This window comes from Lycium ferocissimum, chromosome 11, assembly GCF_029784015.1.
Source record: "Lycium ferocissimum isolate CSIRO_LF1 chromosome 11, AGI_CSIRO_Lferr_CH_V1, whole genome shotgun sequence".
NCBI classification, from domain to species: Eukaryota; Viridiplantae; Streptophyta; class Magnoliopsida; order Solanales; family Solanaceae; genus Lycium; species Lycium ferocissimum.
In genome coordinates this window covers 29,670,440-29,693,702 of record NC_081352.1, presented here as the reverse complement: position 1 = coordinate 29,693,702, position 23,263 = coordinate 29,670,440, and the positions used below count along the sequence as shown (strand labels likewise).

The 23,263-nt window shown below is 37.4% G+C and overlaps 1 protein-coding gene across 1 annotated transcript; it reads right to left on the bottom strand.

Annotated features, from left to right (window-relative positions):
* Positions 1-21,973: 21,973 nt before the first annotated feature.
* LOC132035953 (uncharacterized) lies at positions 21,974-22,807 on the bottom strand. Its single transcript, XM_059426132.1, has 2 exons — positions 22,556-22,807; positions 21,974-22,480 (listed from the first exon to the last, which is right to left on the bottom strand). Exons 1-2 carry the CDS (start codon positions 22,793-22,795, stop codon positions 22,283-22,285), a joined length of 438 nt encoding a protein of 145 aa, XP_059282115.1. The 5' UTR covers positions 22,796-22,807; the 3' UTR covers positions 21,974-22,282.
* Positions 22,808-23,263: the final 456 nt, after the last annotated feature.

Below are 23,263 nucleotides of genomic sequence, written 5' to 3'. Positions count from 1 at the left end.
CGCACCATGTAGGGGCCTTGCCAATTTGGTGCGAACTTTTCTTTGTATTCTTCTTGATTAGGGAATATTCGTTTAAGCACCAATTGTCCAATTTGAAACATCCTAGTTCTTAAATGCTTGTTAAAAGCTCGCGCCATTCTTTGTTGGTACAATTGACTATGTCAAACAGTAATCATTCGCTTTTCATCTATCAAAGCCAGTTGCTCATGCCTCTTGCGGATCCATTCTGCATCGTCCAACTTAGTTTCTTGTATTATTCAAAGTGAAGGGATTTCTACTTCGGCTGGTATTACTGCTTCAGTACCATACACCAACAGGTATGAAGTGGCCCCAGTTGAAGTTCTGCCATGGTGCGATATCCCAATAATGCATAAGGCAATTGTTCATGCTAGTGTTTGTAGTTATTAATCATTTTTCTGAGGATCTTCTTGATGTTTTTATTGGCGGCTTCCACAGCTCCATTCATTTGTGGCTGGTATGCGGTTGAATTCCGATGAGTGATTTGAAATTGCGCACACATGTCTTTCATCAAGTGGCTATTCAGATTAGCCCTATTATCTGTTATGATTGATTTTGGGATACCAAATTGGCATATGATGTTGTTACGCACAAAATCTGTGACCACTTTCTTTGTTACTGATGAATAAGATGCTGCTTCCACCCACTTGGTGAAGTAGTCTATGGCGACCAAAATGAAGCGGTGTTTGTTTGACGCAACTGGCTCAATTGGTCCTATGACATCTATGCCCCAAGCGGCGAATGGCTAAGGTGACGTCATAGCATTAAGTTCTATTGGAGGGACCTTTATCAAGTCTTCATGAATCTAACACTTGTGGCATTTCTGGATGAATTTGCTACAGTTATTCTCCATGGTCATCCAGTAATAACCTGTTCTTAAGGTTTTCTTTGCTAGCATGAACCCATTCATGTGAGGCCCCTGAGGTTCAGGCATGTACTTCTTCAATCAATTTTGTAGCTTCAACAGAGTCAACAAATCTAAGCAGTTCCAAATCTGGAGTTCTTTTGTACAGGACATTCTTGTTGAGGAAGAAACCATTCGCTAACATTCTTGTTTGGTCGTTTTCTCTTTATGCATTCAAACATATTTAGAAACTTCAAACCTATCTATGTTAAGGGATTCCGTAATTTGATATGCTATTGTTGCCAATGCTCGGCAAACTCTTACCGAGTTCTTGGTATATGTTTGAACTTGAGTTATTTAAATATTTTTATCTTATATTTTTCTTATAATTATTCCTGTTTTTGTTTAAGATAAGAAATCTGGAAACTCTTGTTAATATTTCTTTTAGATTTGTAAAGCTACATTTATGTGCTTTGTTTGACAAAATACAAGTTTTTATGCCATATGATCATTTCATGATGAACTTTATTATTTGAGCACTTAAGGACACTATATTATATTAGATAATATTTTAATCTTGCATGATGCTTTACTTCTTTGGTCCACGTGAAGGTTAAGATCATTATGTTTCTCTAGTATTTTATTCATCAGCCCCATTTTAATATCAATTTTTTTGAATGTGGTCCATTAATATTCGACCCGACCCGACCCGACCCGTGATTTGTTTGTTTTCTTTCTTTTCCATTCATGATCACCCCACCCGCTCCCTCTCTCTTCTCTCACTCTATTCCTCCACGCCTTCGACCAAAAATGCCAAATCACAGGCTGATTGCTCTTTCCTATTTTTCTCTTATATGATTGAATGCCCGTAGTTTATCAGCCGTTGAATATACTCATTATGTCTCCTTCTATTTCCCTTCCGCTATCCTGAAAACAATGAGTTTTGATCGTTATGAGCCCAGATGTTTTTTTTTGTATCATCCTTTTTACTTTCATTGAGCTTTTAATTGTTTTCTTCTCCCCTGAATCTGATCGATGGCAGAGAAGATTTGAACGTTTGATTTCTTTTTGAACGAAAGGTTTCACTTAGAAAAGCCCGCCCAATTTCAGTTGCCAAATTTTAGCAAAAACCCTAGATTTTCCCCTATAAATATTCGTTGCTGGGTTCGTTTAAGGGGAGGTTTTTTTTTTAGCCGCAAGAACTCCCGAAAATATAAATCTTGGTCGCAGAAATTTCCCAAAAAAAAAATTAAAGTTTTTTGAATGGTCTAAAACCCTCCCTGAAAATCGAGTCTTCTTTAGCCGAAAATTCCCCTAAAATTGAAAGAAGTTTTCCTTTCTTTTGCCTCTAATCTTTTATTATATACAGAAAATTCTAGAAAGTTTTCTTTATTTTTGGTAGCATCATTTGATATCGAAAAAAAAAAAAAATCTAAATCATTTTGTTTCTGTTTGGGTTCGGGAAACACTAAATCGGCGGATTCGAAGTGTTTCGATGTTGGGCTCGAGCCTCAATGAAATATCGTTAATTCCCTTCTGTTTATTCTTCATCTTTTGCATTTAGCTTCTTAGTTTGTCATGTGTTAAATTTGTTTATTGTCTTCATGATTTAGCAACCTATGTTAATTCAGTTTTTTTTTGGTTTGTGAAGTATGTGATATGCTGAGGGATTAAATAAAATGCCCATGTTTCAATCGTGCTTGGTAGTTAATAGTGTTTATCTCGGAATCATGCTGTTTAGTCTATATATGGTCCGTAATCATCCCATCTTCTTTTTGCTCTGCTCGCGTGTTCTTTTCTTCCGTGTGTTGATGTGTGTCTCTTTGTTGTTTCAGTCAATTTAGTGGATTCATGTATGTTCTGCAGTTTCAGTTAATGGTATGTGTAACATTTGGGTTTAGTTGGCTTATTTTTATAGTCGATTATAGGTAGATGAATCCCAATTAGTTTCGGCAGTGTCTGTATGCTTATATTTGGATGGCTAGGTTAATAGTGTTTGGTTTGATCTGGTAATAACGTAAACGATAGTTTTCTTAAATTATTTAGATAAACATAACGATATATTCAAAACTGATGATCTTTTAAAATGTTTATATATTTTTCGTTCATTTTTACTGTATTTGATATTATCATTTGGGATTTCAATATACCTCTCTTTACTTAGTTCAAACATAGACATTGCATGGAGTCTGTCTCATGTTGAGTTAATGAATCCTAGTCCTTTAATGAGCATTCTATCTTCTCATGTTTATGTGAAATCTGGTAGACATCAGTGATAGTATAAATTATCAATATGTGTTGGCTTAAACTACTTTACATTTTTTTTTTTTGTCCTTGTGTATCAAAATGATTATGCTCTTCTTTGTCTTTCTATGCATATGTCCTGTCTAACGTCGGTTAGTGTGTGGACAAACCTGAATTTTAAGTCGCCTGTTGAATCAAACCTGTTTTATCCTCTTTTCAATTCTAATTCTGTCCTTTTTACAATCTTTTGAGCTCGAAAACTTTAAGCTTGTTGAGAATCTGTTTGGTGTATGTTTGTTACAATTTTCTCTTTATGCATTCAAACATATTTAGAAACTTCAAACCTATCTATGTTAAGGGATTTATATGTCTTCTTTTGTGAATGAATATTTTCAGATTCGGCTGTTTTGTTTAAGATAAGAAATCTGGAAACTCTTGTTAATGTTCTGCTAGATTTGTAAAGCTACCTGATGTGCTTTGTTTGACAAAAATACAAGTTTTTATGCCATATGATCATTTCATGATGAACTTAAACCTGCTTGTGCACTTAAGGACACTATATGAGTTGGAATGCTATGTAATCTTGCATGATGCTTTACTTCTTTGGTCCACGTGAAGGTTAAGATCATTATGTTTCTCTAGTATAATTAAAAGAATATCAAGTATGCGGATGTGGCTTATATTGCTGTGCACCGATTCGGTGATTTGTTTGTTTTCACTTTGGTTGTTTGATGATACCCACATAGGATTCCTTATCTGTTAAATGACGTAGCATGATTGCTCTTTCCTATTTTTCTCTTATATGATTGAATGGCCGTAGTATATAGAGGGCATATACTCATATATACAGAGTATATTCAACTCTGTACACCTATCCTAACATGAATATGATAGTATACCTAATGTATATCGAAGGTATCATCCTGGACAGTTAGTTCTACCATTGAGCGTTAATCCCTTTCTCTATTCGCTGGACCTCTGTCCAAAATAGGGAATATGACTTTGCTGGGCTTAAGTTATTCAGTAATATGAAACCAATCACTGGGGCTTCATTTGTTTCTTTATCATTGTTTATTTGGGCTTGAACATTTTCTCTAATTATCCTATTAAAATGTGCTAAAAATACTTAGTTTCTTTATTTTTTTAATCTTTTATTATATATAAAAATAAATTTAAAAAAAAATATTCGATGTTGGGCTAAAAAAATAAAAAATTCCCTCTGTCCAGTTTGTCCACAAAACAAAATATTGGGCCGAAAAATTGCATAAACAGAATAATTTGCATTTAGCGTTTTTTTTTTTAAAGGCCCAATGAAACAGATTTTTCTTGGCAATGGCCTAAGTGGGCCGATAATCTGATTTTGTTTCGTCTGATTAATACATATTTGGTTTGGGGCTTATGTCTAACATTTTATTGTTGCTTATTTTTAACTTTAGGTGAATCCTAATTAGTATGGGGTAATTTTAGAATGATGGGTAGCTAATTTAAGAAAATTAATGATTAATTCCATGAGTTACACTTTATTTTATTTTACATTGAATTATCTATAGTACTTATAATATTTATCTTCTTAGAATGATTGGTTTTCAACAATAGCATAATTATATATTTTGAACTAAGAGAATCACGTTTTTTTTACTATCTTAAAAATTCCAAGACGTCACTAATATGTAAATAATAACTTAAATACATTTTATAAACATTGTTTTTTTCAAAATCCACCCAATTATACATATTTTAGCCGAGCGTAGTTAAATATTTAGTAAAAGAGAAAAAGAAAACTCGTCATCTTTTGCATTCTATTTATAAAATAAGTTTAGATTTTCTACTCCCTTATACCCATATAATGTAATTTTATCCTAAAGATTAAATTGGCTAGATCTTCTTTTGAATGTTTCTATTTATATGCAAATCATTTATCTTGCAAATCCCATTTTCAGAATAGCATTATTATTTAAAGTTTAGCAATATTATTTAAAACCTTAGCCCATTTTTTTAAAAAATCTTATTTTAAAATGACATTTTTATTTGAAGCCTTTCGGTATAAGTCCTGTTTTAAATTGGCATTTAAAGTCTTAGCATATTTTAAATCTTATTTTAAACAACGTTATTATATTTTTCTTTAAAACCTTAGTAATGTTGTAAGTTATTTCTCTTAAATTTAGACACTTTATTTAACCTTAATTAATTAACCTAAGTTTGATCGGTAAACCGTAGTTAGCTGATCCTAGAGGATGCCTAATCCCTTCCCTTTAGGATAATTAGAACCCTTATCTAGAATCACTAATTAAGTAGACCATTAACGGAGGTATCGTTAGGCTTTACCTTAGTTAATAAAATAGGTGTCCTAATTCACCATTAAATTAATTAGGTGGCGACTCCTTAAATAAAACTAAATAGGAATCACTAATATGTTGTACCTAATTTAGCCCGTTTAAATGGGGTATAACACTTGGAACCGATCTGCTAATCTTTGCACAAGTCTAATATATGGTATGATCTTTTTGTTTTTAGTGGCCCACTCTCCTCAAACCTGATGAATTAGCAAATTCAAGTCACTGATTACCTGAAGATCTTTCATATCCATGTCGAGGGCTAAATGTAGACCCAAGAACATCTTTCGTACAGCCATGTTGTTGGTGCAACTGAAGCTCAACTTGGCTGCCACCGGATAATATTGGCCTGAGTCTGAAACCAAGACGGCTCTGATTCCTGATCCTTTAAAGTTGATCGCTCTATCAAAGTATACTTTCCATCCTGACTCATCTTCTCTTTCTTCACCTTCAATTGTCATTATTTCTTCATCCGGGAAGTAAGTCCATAAAGGTACGGGATTGTCATCTACTGGACATCTTGCAGGTAAATTTGCTAATGCTTGCCCTTTAACTGCTTTCTGCGTGACGTATTGAATGTCAAACTCACTTAACAGTATTTGTCATTTGGCCAACTTCCCTATAGGCATAGGCTGGATAAAGATGTACCTTACGGGATCCATTCTTGAGATCAAGTGGGTTGGGTATGCAGCCATATAATGTCTCAACTTCTGAGACACCCAAGTTAGAGCACAACACGTCTTTTCCACCAAGGAATATCTGGATTCGCAGGGTGTGAACTTCTTACTGATGTAATAGATGACTCTCTCTTTCTTGCCTGTTTCGTCATTTTGTGCCAACATGCATCCAAAAGCATTTTTACATCGACATGTATAGCAAAGAAAGGACTCTCCGGCCTTGGCGGGACCAAAACAGGCGGATTTGACAGGTATCTTTTGATGGTGTCAAAGGCTTTCTGACAGTCCTCCGTCCGTTTAGATGGACCATCTTTCTTGAGGAGTTTGAGGATTGGTTCTATGATTACTGTGGACTGGGCGATGAAGTATTCAATGTAATTCAACCTTCCTAAGAAACTCAAAATCTCTTTCTTTATTCTTGGTGGTGGGAGCTCTTTGATTGCTTTGATCTTGGTAGGATCTAATTCTATACCACGACGAGTGACTATGAATCCTAGTAATTTTCCAGCAGGCACTCCAAATGCGCATTTTGCAGGATTCAACTTCAAATCGTACTTGCGGAGTCTATCAAAGAATCTTCTTAAATGTTCAATGTGGTCCTCGCTCACTCGGGATTTGATGATGACGTCATCCACATACACCTCAATCTCTCTATGCATCATATCATGAAAGATGGCAGTCATCGCCCTTATGTAAGCAGCGCCGGCATTCTTGAGTCCAAAAGGCATTACCCGGTAATGATACACTCTCCATGGTGTAATGAATGTCGTCTTTTGAGCATCTTCTTCATCCATCAATATCTGATGATAGCCCGCGTAACAATCCACAAAAGATTATACTTCATGCTTAGCACAGTTATCAATGAGTATGTGGATGTTCAGGAGTGGAAATTATCCTTTGGGCTAGTACAGTTAAGATCACGGTAGTCCACACAGATCCTTATTTTCCCATCTTTCTTTGGTACCGGGACTATGTTGGCTAACCATGTCGGGTACGGTGTCACCTCAACAACTCCTGACTGAATCTGTTTTTCTACTTCTTCTTTAATTCGGATGCTGACATCAGGCTTAGGCTGCCTGATTTTCTATTTTACGAGGGCAAATCCTTCAAGGATCGGTAACCTATGAGCAACAATGTTTGTACTCAGACCCAGCATGTCGGCATATGACCAAGCCAAAACATCTTCATATTTTTTTAGCAAACTCCGATACCCTTCTTTCTCAGTTTTCATCAAATGCATACTTATTCTAGTTTCTCGAACCAACTCCTTATTTCCTAGATTAACTGCCTCTGTTTCCTCTAGGTTTGGCATTGTTCTGTTCTCGTATTCCTCTTCGACATCTATCAACCCTTCTAGTTCAGTTATCTCTTCTTCTTTAGCATCATTTTGTTCGCCGTAGTTTTTACTTATTTCGTAACATGTCATGACATTATTTGTGGCCTTTGTATTATTACTGTAAAACAAAATAACATGGTTATTAATCATGTCATTATATATATATATAATATATATATATATATATATATATATATATATATATATATATATATATATATATATATATATATATATATATATATATATATAATATATATATAATATATATACTTATATAGGTTAAGTAAAATGTTTTTGTCTTATTGTACACTTTGAGGCATTTTCATTGAAATTTAAAAGAGTGATACAACCGTGGTGAGTAAACGAAGCTTTGCTCATGAGGTTGTTTAGCCGAAGTCTGTCGTAGAACAACTATGAAATGGTTTATCTCTCAAGACATTAGCCGATGGAAAACATGGGAAGAAATGAAAAGTTCATTCATGGAAAGATTCCGCTTCAATGTGGAAAATGTGCCTGATCGCTTCTCATTAGAGAAAATTCGTCAGAAATCGACTGAAACCTACAGAGAATATGCCAGTCACTGGAGAGATGAAGCGACGCGTGTGCAACCACCTATGACTGAAGCTGAGCTGGTAGCCCCATTCATACAGTATCAAGAAGCTGATTGCTTTGATAAAAAGATAACTATGAAAGGGAGTTCCGTTGCAGATTTAGTCGCCATTAGGGAAGATATCAAGGATGGCCTCAAGACCGGCAAGATTGTTAGTGTACTAAATGGAGCAGGTGCATCTGGCACCGCAGGTGGCAAAAAGAAAAGAGAAGATATAGCTTATGTTTCTAGAACTACTAGCCCAAAAAGCCGAGCAAAAGAGATGACCCACAAAAATTCAGATAACTACCCATCACCTCTACCAACTAACTATATAACCACTTCATCCAATATAGCCCATGTCTGTGTGCTACGCACAACCCAGCTGCCAAGCTCCACAACCAAATTATCAAATACTAGCACCAAGCAACCGAGTTCCACGATCAAATTATCGAATGCCAGCACCCAATAACCAAGCTCCACAAAACTAGACTCTCCAAAACCAGCCTCCACGAGCAAACTATGAGGCACCCCAAAAGAAACCTATGAGAGAATTCACTCTTTTACCAGAATTAAGGAATAGTTTATTTGCTAAGCTATGGGCGAATGAGCGCTGTTCCACCAAAACCTGCTAATCCCACGGATCGATGGTACAGGCTGAATTTCACTTGCACCTACCATTCTAACAAAGTTGTCCATGCCACTGAATATTGCATAAATCTAAGGCACAAACTAAAGATATGACTAACAATCATGAGCTTATCCTAGAACCGACACCTCCGAATGTGGATAGAAATCCGCTCCCAAATCATAGAGGGAATCAAATTCACATGATAGAGAGAGGTGACAAATGGGAGGAGAGCCTTGTGATAATTCGCCCAGATATTGAAGGTTTAGAAAGCACCGTCGCCTCGTTGTCTCTACAAGAGCGAAGAGAAATGTTAAGCCCTTTGACAAAAAAATCTGAGCCATCTGTTGTAGCCAAAAGAGAGACTTTTGTGCTCAAATATCCATTAAGAGTCGCTTGAATTCATAACGAGCCATTCATACTCAAAATATCAGGACCAGTTGAGAATGCACCCTTTGTTATCAAAACGCCGCACCAGATGATGGTCAATAAAGAAAAAGAGATAGCTGTTGTGGTTTAAGGTATGACAAGGTCAGGAAGGTGTTATGCCCTAGAGGAACCTGTGCTCGAAGTGCCACGTCACGAAAACCCTCAGAAAAGGCCAATCACCGAAGGTGAAGCTAAAAACTTTTGGAGGCAAATGCCAGTCAAGGATTATTTAATTGTCAAACACCTGCATAAGACTCCTGCCAGGATATCGGTAATGTCATTGCTACTCGGTTCGTCTCAACATCGCTTGGCCTTGATGAAAGTTTGGATGAAGTCCAAGTGTCCGCGGGCACTACAAGCGAAACATTAGCTGAAATTATGGGATATGTCGTGCGAGCGCATAGGCTATCATTTTCCGATGATGAATTACCAAGAGAGGGTAAGACTCACAATAAGGCTTTGCACATAACAGTCAAGTGTCGTGACAAGATCATTCCTCAAGTACTGATTGATGAATGAGCTGGGTTGAATGTCTTTCCTGTGATGACTTTGAAACAACTTGGGTATGATGTTGGCAAGATCCATCAGAGTCGAACCAACGTAAAATCTTATGATGGCGCAACCAGCAACCCAATTAGAGAAATAGATCTACACATATAAATGGGTCCCGCGGAGTTCATAGTGGACATCATAGACATCAAAACAAGCTATAACTTATTGTTGGGTCGACCATGGTTGCACGCCGCTGGAGTTGTAGCATCTTCGTTACACCAGTCTCTCAAATTCATATGGGATGATCAAGAAGTCATGATTCACGATAAAGGAAGTGTCCACAACTATCCGGATAACTCCGTACCAGGCATAGAGAAGTCACTAGTTGATGCTGATTTTCACACTGTCAAACTAGCCATAATAGATCGTAAGGGAGATGATGAAGATACCCCTATTCCATTGGTCTACAAAATAGTTGCTACAACTATGATAAGGAGCGGGTTTGAGCTCGGGTAAGGTCTGGGAAAGAACTTACAAGGAATCAAAGAATCAGTGAGTATAAAAAATAAGAAGTATCGATTTGGGGTTGGATATGAGCCATGTGAGGCAGAAGCAGAAGAAGAAGAAGAAGAAGAAAAGTAGAATATGTACCAAGAGGCCCCAATGAAATGAGAAAGCAATTCTTTCATCTATACCAGTCCTTCACAGCAGGCCCGTTAAGTCATAAAGCAAAGATCCAGAAAAGGGTTTAAGGACGTTGTTTTGGGAAGAAGAATGCGCAGCCATCATTGATGAATGATTTGAAGCATTAGAGATTCGTCATGTTGAACCAAGAGAAACAACAAATGGATAGAATTCTACCCCGTTGTTCACTTTGTGGTAGAAAGAATGCTTATTTAAAAAAAAATGGCGAAAGTCGGCTCTAAGGCCCGGCTTGTCGCCTTTTCATGTTTCCTTACTACATGTTGTTTAATAATAAAAATGGCTTGATGTTCCATTTTGAGTCACTCAAGTGGGCTCTGGGATTGCCCGACCCATTAAAGTGATCAAATTTAGGAATTTTGAAGCTTTCTGGAAGACCCAGGTCTGGATGTATGCACAAGTCAGAGTATCTCAACCCCTCTTTCTTTTTAGATCTGTGTTCTAGTTGAACAACTTTCTTTCCCATCTCCTTCTTGATTTTGTCTATTCTTACTTCAAAGAATATTTCCATGCTCTCCAGTGCTGGCAAATAGTCAATATGGGTGACATAGTCATGAAAAGTAACATTTGGTTGTACGGGATGGATCAAAGGAACTCCTATTGCCCGAGGGGCTTGATAAGCATTTGTATTTATAGTGTGAGTAGGTGTTTGAAAAGCTGGGGTTTGGTGTGAGGAATTCCCCACATGGGTAGTATTTCGGCGTAGTGGAATTTGAAAAGTAGCCCCAGTCTGTGCTTGCGAGAAATGATCAGGAATTGGTAAATCCAGATTTGGAAAAGTAGGTGGAGGTCTCCTAGCCTCAGGATTAGTAGCATTTTCCTTTTCGGCCTTCAGGAGGTCCGCTTCTTCTCTAGCTTCAACCAATTGTCTTATCAAGACAGTTAACAAACCTTTTCCAAAGGTCCTGCCTATGTCGCCTATCGGGGGTACCTCGACCAAAGCAAGCCATGCTCGATGCGTAGTTTTAAGCATGTTTTCTTCGAGGATTTAAGGACGCCGCAATGCCTTTTGATTGAGTAATGTGCCGCCGAATCAACTCCCCGTCTACAAGAGAAAACAACTCAAAAGCTCCCAAGTTAGCGTTAGATTTAAGCATGAAACACAAGATATCATGTTGTTTACAGTTTATAGCATATAGATTCATATATTTTATTTCAACTCTTGACTGATTCACATTCCCAGGGTATTTTGGTCTTTTCGTATTTTTTGGGAATGTTGCTTTTTCGATAAGTGGTCTTTATGGTTGATTCGCTTCTACCCATCCTATAATAAGGGGGATTTAGATTTTTATTATAAAAGGACCGAGTCTTAAATAGACTGCCTACGTATCCCACCAAAGGAAAATCAAGTTCATCTGTAGTTCAGGCATACATAGAAAATGTCTTTCCTATGCTACCCGAAACTTAGTTTTTCTACCCGACCAGGCCTTGTGTAAGCTTCTCACGTATCCCCAACAGGACATCAGGTCAGCTTGGTTTTGTTTACATAAAAAGGGGAAGGGATATTCTATCTTATTGAAAGCAGTAAAGGGATACTTATGTTTTTCTACCCAACCATACTAAGCAGGTCTTCATTGTCTTCTTCATCTCCATCTTCTATCCTTGTCTTCCCTCGATAATCCAAACGTGGCCTTCATTCACGAGGCATTCCAGTTCAAGCTTGAAATCCACACATTCTTCAATGTCATGGCCCAAGCGGCCATGGTGATACATGCAAACCCTTTCTCCTGGGCGTCACTGATAGGTTTGCGGCACTATTCTTATCTTCTTCACACTACATAGAAGGGAGTGGATCCTGGCATATGACTCTTCGAATTTGGAAAAGTCGCTCCTCCAAAACTAAACCTTTGATATCCTTTCTGGATGATTTCTTCCTTGGTCATGGGTTAGGAAAGAGTGGGGTCCCCACAGTTAGCTAATTCTCCCTTGGTCAATCCATCGGATGAGCATCCTTTCCAACGCTCCACATTCATTGGTTGTATGCCTCGACTGACTTCGGTGGTAGAGGTATTTCTTGTGAATCATAGAAGCAGCACATAGTGGCAACAGATTTGGACTTCGCGTGTACACTCCAAAACTCCCCAAAGTATCCAAGAGTTCTTGTTTGGACAACTCTACTGGTGTACCCCAATTGTACGATCTTATGCCTTTGAGAACAATTATGTATGAAATAGGAGGCTCCTCAAGCTGAGATTCACGCGGGTCTCCATAGACTTTTAGATCGGGGATAAGTAGTTCGTCATCTCCATATGGTATGAGATCAAGCCCTTCTTGTTGACTGAGTGGGACATAACTCCCAAGTGGTGCTTTAGGTGCCTTTCCCTGTTTTACCCGATTGGCAGGGTGTTGCTTTGTTAGTTCCTCAACATAAGCCAGGAGAGTTTCTACTTCTTTCATTTTCTCATTGGCCGCCTTGGTGGTTTGGACAGCTTCTTTCATTCTAGCCGTGGCTAGGGCCATTCTATCGTCCCATTGTCAGTTTTTCTCACTTGTCGCTTCCATGTTCTCGTCGTCACTGACTAGGTTGACGTAAGGAGAAGTTGCACTCATGCTGTCTGGAGTCTCCATTTCCTATTAGCAAATCAACCTTTTAAAAGTGGAGCTAAATTTGTTTTAGGGGTTATTTCCTTGGTTTTTCTTTTGGGTGGTGACCGGAATGTGGACCAATCAAGAGTTTTGACAAAATATATGATTTTCACACAGCAGTTATATCAAATAAGCATTTAAACAATATATAATTCGCTTTCCTACACCTCGTTGCTCCAAGGCTAATAGCGTATTAAGCAGAATTGTGTCATAGGTTAAACAAATATATGGTTCCAGAAATAAAAATCCCGGTGTTCCTCATTAATAGTATTTTCCCAAGTGGGATTATAAATCTTTTAAAGTAAATGCAATAATCAGAAAAAATCCACTCCATAGACAAAAATCTGCTCTCTATCATCTCGTGCCTTCTTGGTCCTTCGAAGGGAGGTTTAAATGGCTACATGGGCTGGCATCAATACTGTCCCAATCCACTAACCCCTCTGATCATCATCAATGACGTCTCTCTATCTATGGTTCCTTTAACAAAAGTGTCAAGTCATTCCAATCTCTTTAATGAAGCATCTACCTCGTCTGTTAAACTCTTAATTATCTCTTGGTCATATTCTCTTTTTGCTTGATGATCCATTTGTCTTCCTTTTATTCGTCGCTTCATTCTTCTAACCTGGATTGCATTCGCAGCTTCCCTGTCCCCAGGAAATCTGTACAAATACGGCCCTGGAGTAGCGATACCAGCTAGTTCAGCCTTAAGCCACTCATAGTAGTTTTCATCATGACTTGGATTGTTTGGTTCTTCATCCAACTCATCTTCCTTTATCACATTCTTCCAATCTTTCTGAGCATCTTTGATACCTTTGATATGACCTTCATAATCTTGTAGAAACTCTCCCATATTACCCATATTCGGAATAACCTGTCTCATACCAAACTGCCTAAGTACTCTCAATGGTGCGTAGGGTCTGATTCCCCTAATGCCTATAAGCGGTATATATGGATGCCTACGGCTCTTAACACAAACAGTCTTTGAATAAAAATCAGGTACCCTCCACCTGATATGTTCTTCCCTCAGTCCGAAAAAGATGTGAGCCCATCCTCTTTTATCTTGAACCCCACAAGGCATAGCACCGACTCCCAAGTCATCCTCTCTTAGGGCCGGATCTTGGCGGTTAGATAGATCGCTCTTATCTAAATACTTAAGTATCCACCATTAGAGTAAGAGGTTGCAACCCTTGAAATAATAATAACGGTAGCGGCATTTTTCTAAAGCTCGTTATATATCTGATAAGATAATAGGGATGATGGCAAAATATTTGGCAAGCCCATTCATTGTAACTCCCCTAAGGACAGTATGGGCAATGAAGACAACTCGAGTGTCAATAGCTACAGAGGCATTTAGTGGAAATACCATGGTTCCCAATAGGCAGGTGATAAAGGCTAATATTTGGTTGGCTTCCTAGGATTGGAGTGATGAAAACTCAAGGATGTGGTTCTTGTACCCTGTTTGGATGAATACCTCCTATATAATTCTCTAAAGGTTGTAGTGAGTCCCTGTACCCAATCGGCTTTGTTGACAGCAAACATGTCTGTGATTTCTTTTGGGGTAGGTTTGTGAGGGATAAGGATATTTTGAGCTAATTTCTTTTTGGATTTGTTAGCACGTCCTACGCTTTCCAAAACATCTCTAATCTCTTCTAGAGTGGGAGTCATCTCTATCTCTCCAAATCTGACCACCATTCTGTCATTATCCCAATAACCAGTGATAATCTCTAGCAGACCCGGATCCCTAGTCATATCCATCAACGAAGGTAGATGCCCTATACAACCCTTTATCTCTTTCTTCTAATCATTAGTCAAACCTTCCCACCATATTACTAAACCTGGTGGTGGACCCACAATCATATCAAACTGCACATTAGGAGACATCTGCAAGAGAGAACACTGTTATTTCCCCGCCCCCAGGAACAGTAATTTATTTCACACATGGCACAATAATGCTTCCAAATAGCAAATAGTGAGAGGCAGTATCTTCAGGTTTTTACACCATCTAAACACAGTAGGATGTCTTTCCTGTCCAATTCAGGTAGGTCTGAGATACCCAAACCGGTCTATGGTCAGTATGCGATATATTAGTAGGGATTTGATTTCGCTCTTCGCTAATTATTCTCGAGTGGTTTTCACGCGAATGACATAGGTTACCCAAGCGGACCAGCTAGGGGTAGGCTCTCTAAGGCTATGGGATGATTGCATGCCCACTTGACCTTAGAGACCTCCAAAGAATATATCAAAAGGTTTTTACTAAAGGTGTGACTGCAGCTCATCCCGCGTCGTCATCCTTTAGAAAAAATATAAAATAAATGCCATGAGTGGCGGAGTATGCATGCATGAATGACAGTTATATTTTAAGAAAATTTAAACACATAGACAATTTCTATCACTTAAACAAGTTATATCATACAAACACACAAATTATTGGAACCCTTATGGTTAGAACCTTACATTATCCCCAGTAGAGTTTCCATCTGTAGCGGTTCTATTTTTTCCGATTCGCAATTGCACTTGCCTCATTTAAAGAGGAAAGTATTCCGAAGAAGTATGGTTGTCAATCATACCGGAAAAAAGAAAAAGATATACTTCTACGTGGATGGGCTCTAAATGGACTCATTTTAGAGTCGCCACCTAATTTTTAGGAAATTAGGAAAACCAGTTCGAAAAGAATCCTAATCTAACCAAAGTATGGGTAAGGGATCTGGTGATCCTCCAGGGAAGGTGTTAGGCACCCCGGTATTAAGAATCCGTAAAATACGATTGACCTACGGGTTCTAATAGCATGCCTTTGTAAATATAAACTGATTGTGATAAAAATAATTTTTGTTTCATATTTCTTCAAATAGAAACTAGTCATTTATACAAAACATCCCACGTTTCAAAAATCAAAGGTGGTAAAATTTTACCCAACATTGGGCGTATAGGGTGTCGGACTAGAACAATTAACTCGAAGTCTCTTAGCCTATGTAGGACTCTACGTAAGTCCACCCAAAAATAGTTTTGAAAAAAAAAATTTATGAGTATAGGAAAATAGCTTTAAGAAAATAATTTAGGTATACTATATGTCCATATATATATATATATATATAGCTCATTTTTTATTCTATCTTTTGCCAAGTTTTAGTCAAATTTTATTTTGTAGCCTAAGTCTAAATAATCATAATTAGTCTCACAAGTTATTTCCAAATCAGTCCACACGTCCGAGTCCATAGATTTTTGTAAACGTTCAAATCAGTCCCAAATTTCACAAAGTCGGCAATTTTGATCCCTTTAAATCAAATCAGTCCCAATTTGTATTAATGCCTCAAATTTAGTCTTATCTTTCGTGGCAGATTCATTTTGGCGAATCTCATAAGGGTTCTAATTGGCACAATAATTATGCAAATAACAATTTAAAGTACATAATTTAAATGAGGTAGAGGATTTGGGCCGACCAAGCCCAAAAGGAAAAATTTATGCAATCGGTCTCGACTTCATTTCTAACATATGCTCCATTTTGCTCCAAGTTGGGTTGACTCGATCTAGATAGTTAGTGGGCCCCCATTGGGACCCACGGACAGGTTTGGATGGACAAAGAGATGAAAGACATACATGACATTAGCATATGCTCACAATATTAAATTAAGTACAAGATTAAAAACTATAATGATAATTATTACAATGCCTCAAAAAAATGAATTACATCAGATTTGGGCTAAGCCCGTGTAATGACAACTCAAAACTGTACCAAACATCGGGAAAACGAAGCCCAAAATAATGATAGTAGTTCAGATGCACAAATCACAAATGACAGGCCCAAGCAGTGGGCCCAAACTCACTCTCTTCTTACATTTCTCTTTTAAGTGTCAAAGCTGTGGTATACACAATATTCCACTGATACTACTTAGTCTTCCTCTTAAATTACTAAGTGTCTAGACTCTAATATACATGATATACTGCCAGCGTATCACCAATTTATGAAGAGCAAAACCCTTTAAAGGGCATACCCTTCATAAACACTTGATATACACCACACATTCAATTAACCTTGACACTAAACACCACATTCAAGTCATGTACAAGCCACAAATTCCCCAGAAATCCACACAATTGCAAACTCAAGTTTTGGCTACTGGCCAAAGCTTGAACAATCAAGCACAGATGCAAGGCCAGTTGTCACAGAGGCAAAAATGACATAGGGTAGTTCATCAAACCTAAGGTGAAGAAAACAAATAGCTTTAGGCAATGCAAAGATAATTAAGGCAAGACATAACAAGTGTTTGAGACTCAAAAGATAACCATGGCGTAACTAGGAAGAACATGATAGGTTTAACATGCGTGTAGCGTCAAATAGAATTTAACTATGGCATAAAGAATAGCTAAGACAGGATCAACAAATTCCTAAGAGGGTGAAGCTAACATAGTTCAAATTGCAAACATAGCAAATCACAAATGACAAGAGACTTATGTGAGAGCAATTACATATTCATTTAGTCCTAATTGTGGCCAAAATGGGTTCATGACACTGTCCTGGCTCAAAACACTATACTAAAAACCGCTATGGTCACAAACCAGTAGGCCGAGGTGGGAAATCATGTACATAGGCCATACAAACAATACAAGTGGGCAGATACTGCATTTATTCTTGTAAAAGCAGTTTTGATTTTAGTTTTAGCATGACATTGAGTATCAAAATTCATAACCAAACATATCATAATCAAGGAAGGCATTGCATACTTTTTAGGTGACTAGACAAGCAGTGTTGATAGTAGAAAGGCAAAGAAGTAAAGCAGTACAAAATTGAGGTAAGTGGGACAAAAAACAGGCCAGGGACCATACTCATAGTCTTTATTTCTGAACTTTTGGGGGAGGGGGGGGGGGGTGGAATTTAGCAATCAAAAGAGACTAAGTGATGAATTAGCCAATCATGGGTTCATTTTAGTTAGCAAGAAACTGAAACAGTGCCAAGAACCATTCTTAAACTAGTCTGTATCTATCCAAGGGTCATAGTAGCTAGTAATAGGTCCAAAATTATTTTCAGGCCAGTTTTAGTTTAAACAGGTCAAGGTATAAGTAATGCAAGCCATAAGTTCATAAATACCCCCAGGGTTTCAAATCAAGATCCAGCATGAACACAGAATAATTTCAGCTTAGTCACAAAACTAGTGAGTCCTATGGAGGCATTACTAGAGTCTCAAAAGATAGTCTAACTGATCTTGTTCCCAAAAACTACATAGATAGGGAGCATGATACTATTTTAAATCTTTGGCAGTGTATCAGTTATGGTTCAATTTCAGACAAGCACATAAGGAACAAAAGTAGACATGAGGCAATCTCAAGTTTTTACAAATGAACAAAAAAAGAGTATGTCATAAGGCTGGTATCTCATCAGTTTCTTAAAATAGCTTTAATCACGGTTCGAACCTTATTCATAGTCTTTTAGGTGACAGTGTTAGGCAAGAAAAAGGCAAGGTGCAAGCAACACATATATCACATGTAAGCCTTCTATTTAACTTCTTAAAAGCAAAAGATAGTAAGCCCAACAAGGTCTAAATCTTAGTCAACTTCTAACACTGTTTTGAAAGAGAATTTTAAATCAGAGATCAGGTTTCTAAGAAGCCAAGCACATAGAAAGAAAGAACAAAAGACTATGCTAATACTAAGTTCTGCTTTTGCTTCCTGAGTTTAGTTTAGCTAATACTAAGTTCTGCTTTTGCTTCCTGAGTTTAGTTTAACCCTTTTTATACTCCTATTTATTCAACAACAAGAATATGTAAAGTCTGCCTATTTAGCACTTCAAAATTCAAAACTAGACATAACAGCTTCCTAGGTAACTGGCCAACAAGAAAAGAGGAGACTTGTAATCACAAAAAGAGATCCATACACAATAGTTAAGCTAAATAGGCTCCTTCTTTCTTTTGATAGCAGATTCTAGACAAACATTAGCAATACACACAGATTCAGAGGTGAATTTCAAGACTTCAAGGGTTCCACTAACAAGGAAATTTCAAAGCCTTAAGCTACCCTTTTAAAGGAAGTTAAACCATTAGAGGTGATTCAAAACCAACAAATCCTAGAACAGGATCAATTTGGACTTCTAAACTTAGACTTTAACAGGCTTCTAAAGGAAGAAATTTAAGCTTTTTATAGCAGAGACAATCTGAGACCATGTCTAAGATCAAAAACCACATCAAACAACTAAACTAGTAGACAAAGTTGATCCACTATTGTTAGATAGGACCACATTCACAGCATAAGGAACAAAAATTACAAGAAAAGGATTAAATAGTCAAATCTAATGAAACAGTATCATATAACAAAGAAATTGGAACCTTAAATAACTTGATATAGATGATATTGAGCTCAAAACACCACCCTCTAGATCCCATTTTAGTTCAAAATCCTAGAAGGGGAAACAACAAAAACAAACTCAAACATGATTCAAAGGCAAACTCAATCACATTGTATCAGTCTTAAACAATATCAACGCTTTATTATTAACTAAATAAGTAGAAATATATCTAAATTAGTGAAACAAAACTTCAAACACATATTTAGACAATAATAAAATCATTTAAATTCATACAAAGACTGAAGCTGATTTAAATAATAGGATAGGAATATTACCTCTTGCAAAGGCAACCTAAAGATCAGATAGGGTGATTGAATCAAGCCTTCAACAACAAACACTCCAAAAGCCTTTTGTGAGCCTTTTTTTTTTTTTCCAAGTGTAATGCACTGTTTTTCAGAGTAATCTCCTCTGTATTAAAGTAGTATCTATATATCAATTTTAGTAATGTATGTATATATGTAATATATTTTGGGTAAATTATCAAAAGATTCAAACCCTCATAGTCGAGTACTAGTAGCAGCCCCTTTTTTAAAAAAAAAAAAGAAAAGGCCACCTTAATGTCACATATAATATCTATTTACAGCATGGAAGAATCTACCCTAGGGACAAAAATAGAAGATTCCAGGTCTTTCCAAAAAATTTCCCCCCATCCACAAATCAAAATTCAAATCGAGTAAAAACAAAAAGGGATTTTATCCTCAACGTACTAATGGCACAAATAATCTCACGAAATAGTACACCAAAGAACAAGGTGATTCCCAATCGGTACATAAAAGAAATCACGAATGCACCTAGTCACACACAAAGACAAAAATCGTACCAGAAACGATCCAAAAGGACCGTTGAAAAATAATCCAAACCTTACACATCGATATAACAGTAATAGGTGGGTGTTGATCCCTGAGTAGATCACCACACACCATTTTCTATTGTGGTGTGGTGGCACAAGATGGCTAGAGCCTTTTAGGCTCACCCATGGCATCCCACACCACGAGAAATGGTGGGGAAATACCCATATAGGATCAAAAATGGTGAAATCACGGTGGAATAGTGGTGGCACCGCCTCGTCTAAACCTAGCCGCCATCAGTTTCTCTTCAAAAGAGAAAGAGGTGAAATATACTTAGGGTAAACAAAGTGACGGGTTCCAAGGAAAATAAGTGGGGGGTAAGTATATTATTTACTTCCCCAACACCCCCCCCCCTCTCTAAAAATATAATACACATTTTTTATAAATAGTATATAGTTAAAATTAACTAACACAAAATGCCCCTCGTAAAATAATATTTTGGCAAGATAAAAATTGTAATGCGTCGTTTTAAAATACGAGCTTCGAAATGAGTCCAATATTGATATACTTTTGAGAAAATTAAAAAAAATGGAAACAAATGCGGTAGAAATGAGCGATAATTCACACGTCATCTTTAATTAACAATTTTTTCGAGTCGGGCGGAGCGGGATATGTATCTTCTTTTCAAATCACGCTTGTGACAGTAAATAACTTGTAATTTCTTGTAATTGTTAATCTTGATGAAAATAATAGTTAAACGTCAATTTTTGCAATTTTCTCGAGATTTTTAAATTTTCAATTTTGAAGATGCATCCTTGCTCCGTCTTTGACTTGGGAATTTTGATAATTAAAATACGCGTCTTATGCAGTGAAAATTAGGTGTCAATAGTATCCAACTTTGAATTTTGGATATGTCTTAACTTTAGAAGTTTAGTTTTCAGGGAATTTTATAGCTCGTAATTTCGTGATTCCTACATCAAGATATGAATTTTTTTTGGTGAGGCTGCGCGAATCTGAACCTGCCAACGTGCTGATCTAAGGAAGACTTCTAGGATTTATCTGGAATGATTCAGAAGGTATCCAACTTTGAATTTTGGATATGTCTTAGATTTAGGAGTCTAGGTTCCGGAGAATTTTATGGCTCGTGATTTCGTCATTCCTACATCAAGATATGAATTTTTTGGTGAGGCCGTGCGAATCTACACCTACCAGCGTGCCGATATCTAAGGCAGAATTCTAGGATATATCTGGGGAGATTATAAAGGTATCCAACTTTGAATTTTTGAAATGTCTTAGATTTCTAAGTCTAGTTTCCGAGGAATTTTACGGCCCGTGATTTCATCATTCCTACATCAAGATATGAATTTTTTGGCACAAAGACACAAAGTTGATGAACAACGTTATGGTAAGAGAAAATAAGTGTGTGGCCTCTAAATTCAAATCTTGTCACCCTTGAGAACTTTGAGATATGAGAAATGTTCTTTAAGAGAAATTTGATGGTATTAGTGTGTCACGATGGATATATCATTCTTGATGAAGTAAAAAAAAAACCACAAAACATATCAAGGAGAATGCGCAGTCTAAAACAAAATAGACGAAGTTTTTATTTCTGATAATAACATCCACTAATCAATCAAATGCAAGAAAAAGAGAAAGAGAGCAATTGAAATACATTCTATAGACCAATCTAAACATAATTTGTACTTGATTAAGTCTTGGCGCATAGCTTCCAGGCGCTTCTTCTTCTGCTCTAAGTCAATTGAGTCGTTGGCATTCGACAAGTCTACATCATGGCACACGTTGAACTCCTTTCCAGCAGTTAAGGCCCTCAATTTAGCTTCTTCTACTTCCTTCTCGATGGCTTCTAGGAGGACTTCTAACTTCTTTTCCTTTGCGCGTATCTTTTCTAACTTTTCTCGTACCTCATCTAGATATTGACGGATAGACGAAGCTCTTTCGACCTTCTCGTGTTCTTCAAACATGGCATTTGAAAGATGCTCTCCAGCTGCTATAAATAGTTCTTTTTTGGTAGCTTCTACGTCCTTATCATATAAGTTTGACCATGCCTGGTCATACGAAGCTGCAAGCTCAAAAAATGACTTCAATAAATTCATCAAAGGGGAAACATCCACATCCTTTCCATCCATATCCTTGAGAATCACTTGGATTTCTTCTTCAAGAGAGGAAGCGCTGTCTACATCACTTCCGGAAAGCTTATCTCGAATCACTGCCCAAGGATTAGAAATAAACATCATTCTGTAGTTTAGGACAACCTTCTTTCAGTCAAATATGGACACTGCAGTTGTTGTACGTTTATGCAAGTTGGAACTCAACTTTTCTTTCACTTTATCACTAAAAATAGAAGTTTTCCCCAGTTCTGCCTTAGCTGTAGAAGAGGATTTTATTAGGTTAGGCCTAGAAATAGACTCACCACTCTCCGTTGACTTTCCCCGTTGTAATGCTCCAACACTATTGGGCTGTAAAAAAAGGGACAAATAATTAGTAAAAAGTCATTATGGAATGTGTGGCAAACTGAAGGCCTTAAATCATACCTCTCTAATAAGAGCTATCACGGTCCTCGAAGGACTACCAACGTTGTCAGGAATCTCAACCACTACTAAATTGGTATCTTCCAATTTTTCTGAACGTGACCTCACTTTCCTCCAACAACGATCTTCATAACTGCTATCACTCTCGCCTCGAGACAACCTCTTGTTAGAAGCTTGAGCAACCTTACACAGCGGAAATGAGCTTTTTCCACCTTGGTGGCCTTGATCATCCAAACGTTCCATTGGAGCTTTTATGAGTAACTGAGAGCGAGCTCTTGCCTTTGTATTTCTCGGTCAATATGACCTCCGGAAGGGAAGAATTATTAGCCTTTGGGGTTGCAATAGTGCATCCGTGATATGTATCCTCTAAAAGCACATTAGAGATTGGCCCAGCTGCTTCCACCAAATATTGGAAGTAGTCATCAAGAAAATTTCCATGTGCTTTCGACCACCAAGTCCTGTAATCATTGGCCAAGAGTTTCTTCACATTAGGTGTAATAGGAGGAAAAGTCACGCAGGACGTAGACCTGGGTAACACACAAATCCGCCAAAATTGTAGTCCTTCAGCTAATGAGGCATTGCAATAATCATTGGCCAAAGCACCTGGGATTTTTTGATAAAACCTAAATTGACGACTGAACCGGTGTGGACTATATGGCTCAATAATGACGGAGTTTCCGTCCCTTAAAGAGAGATACAAAGCGGATGCTC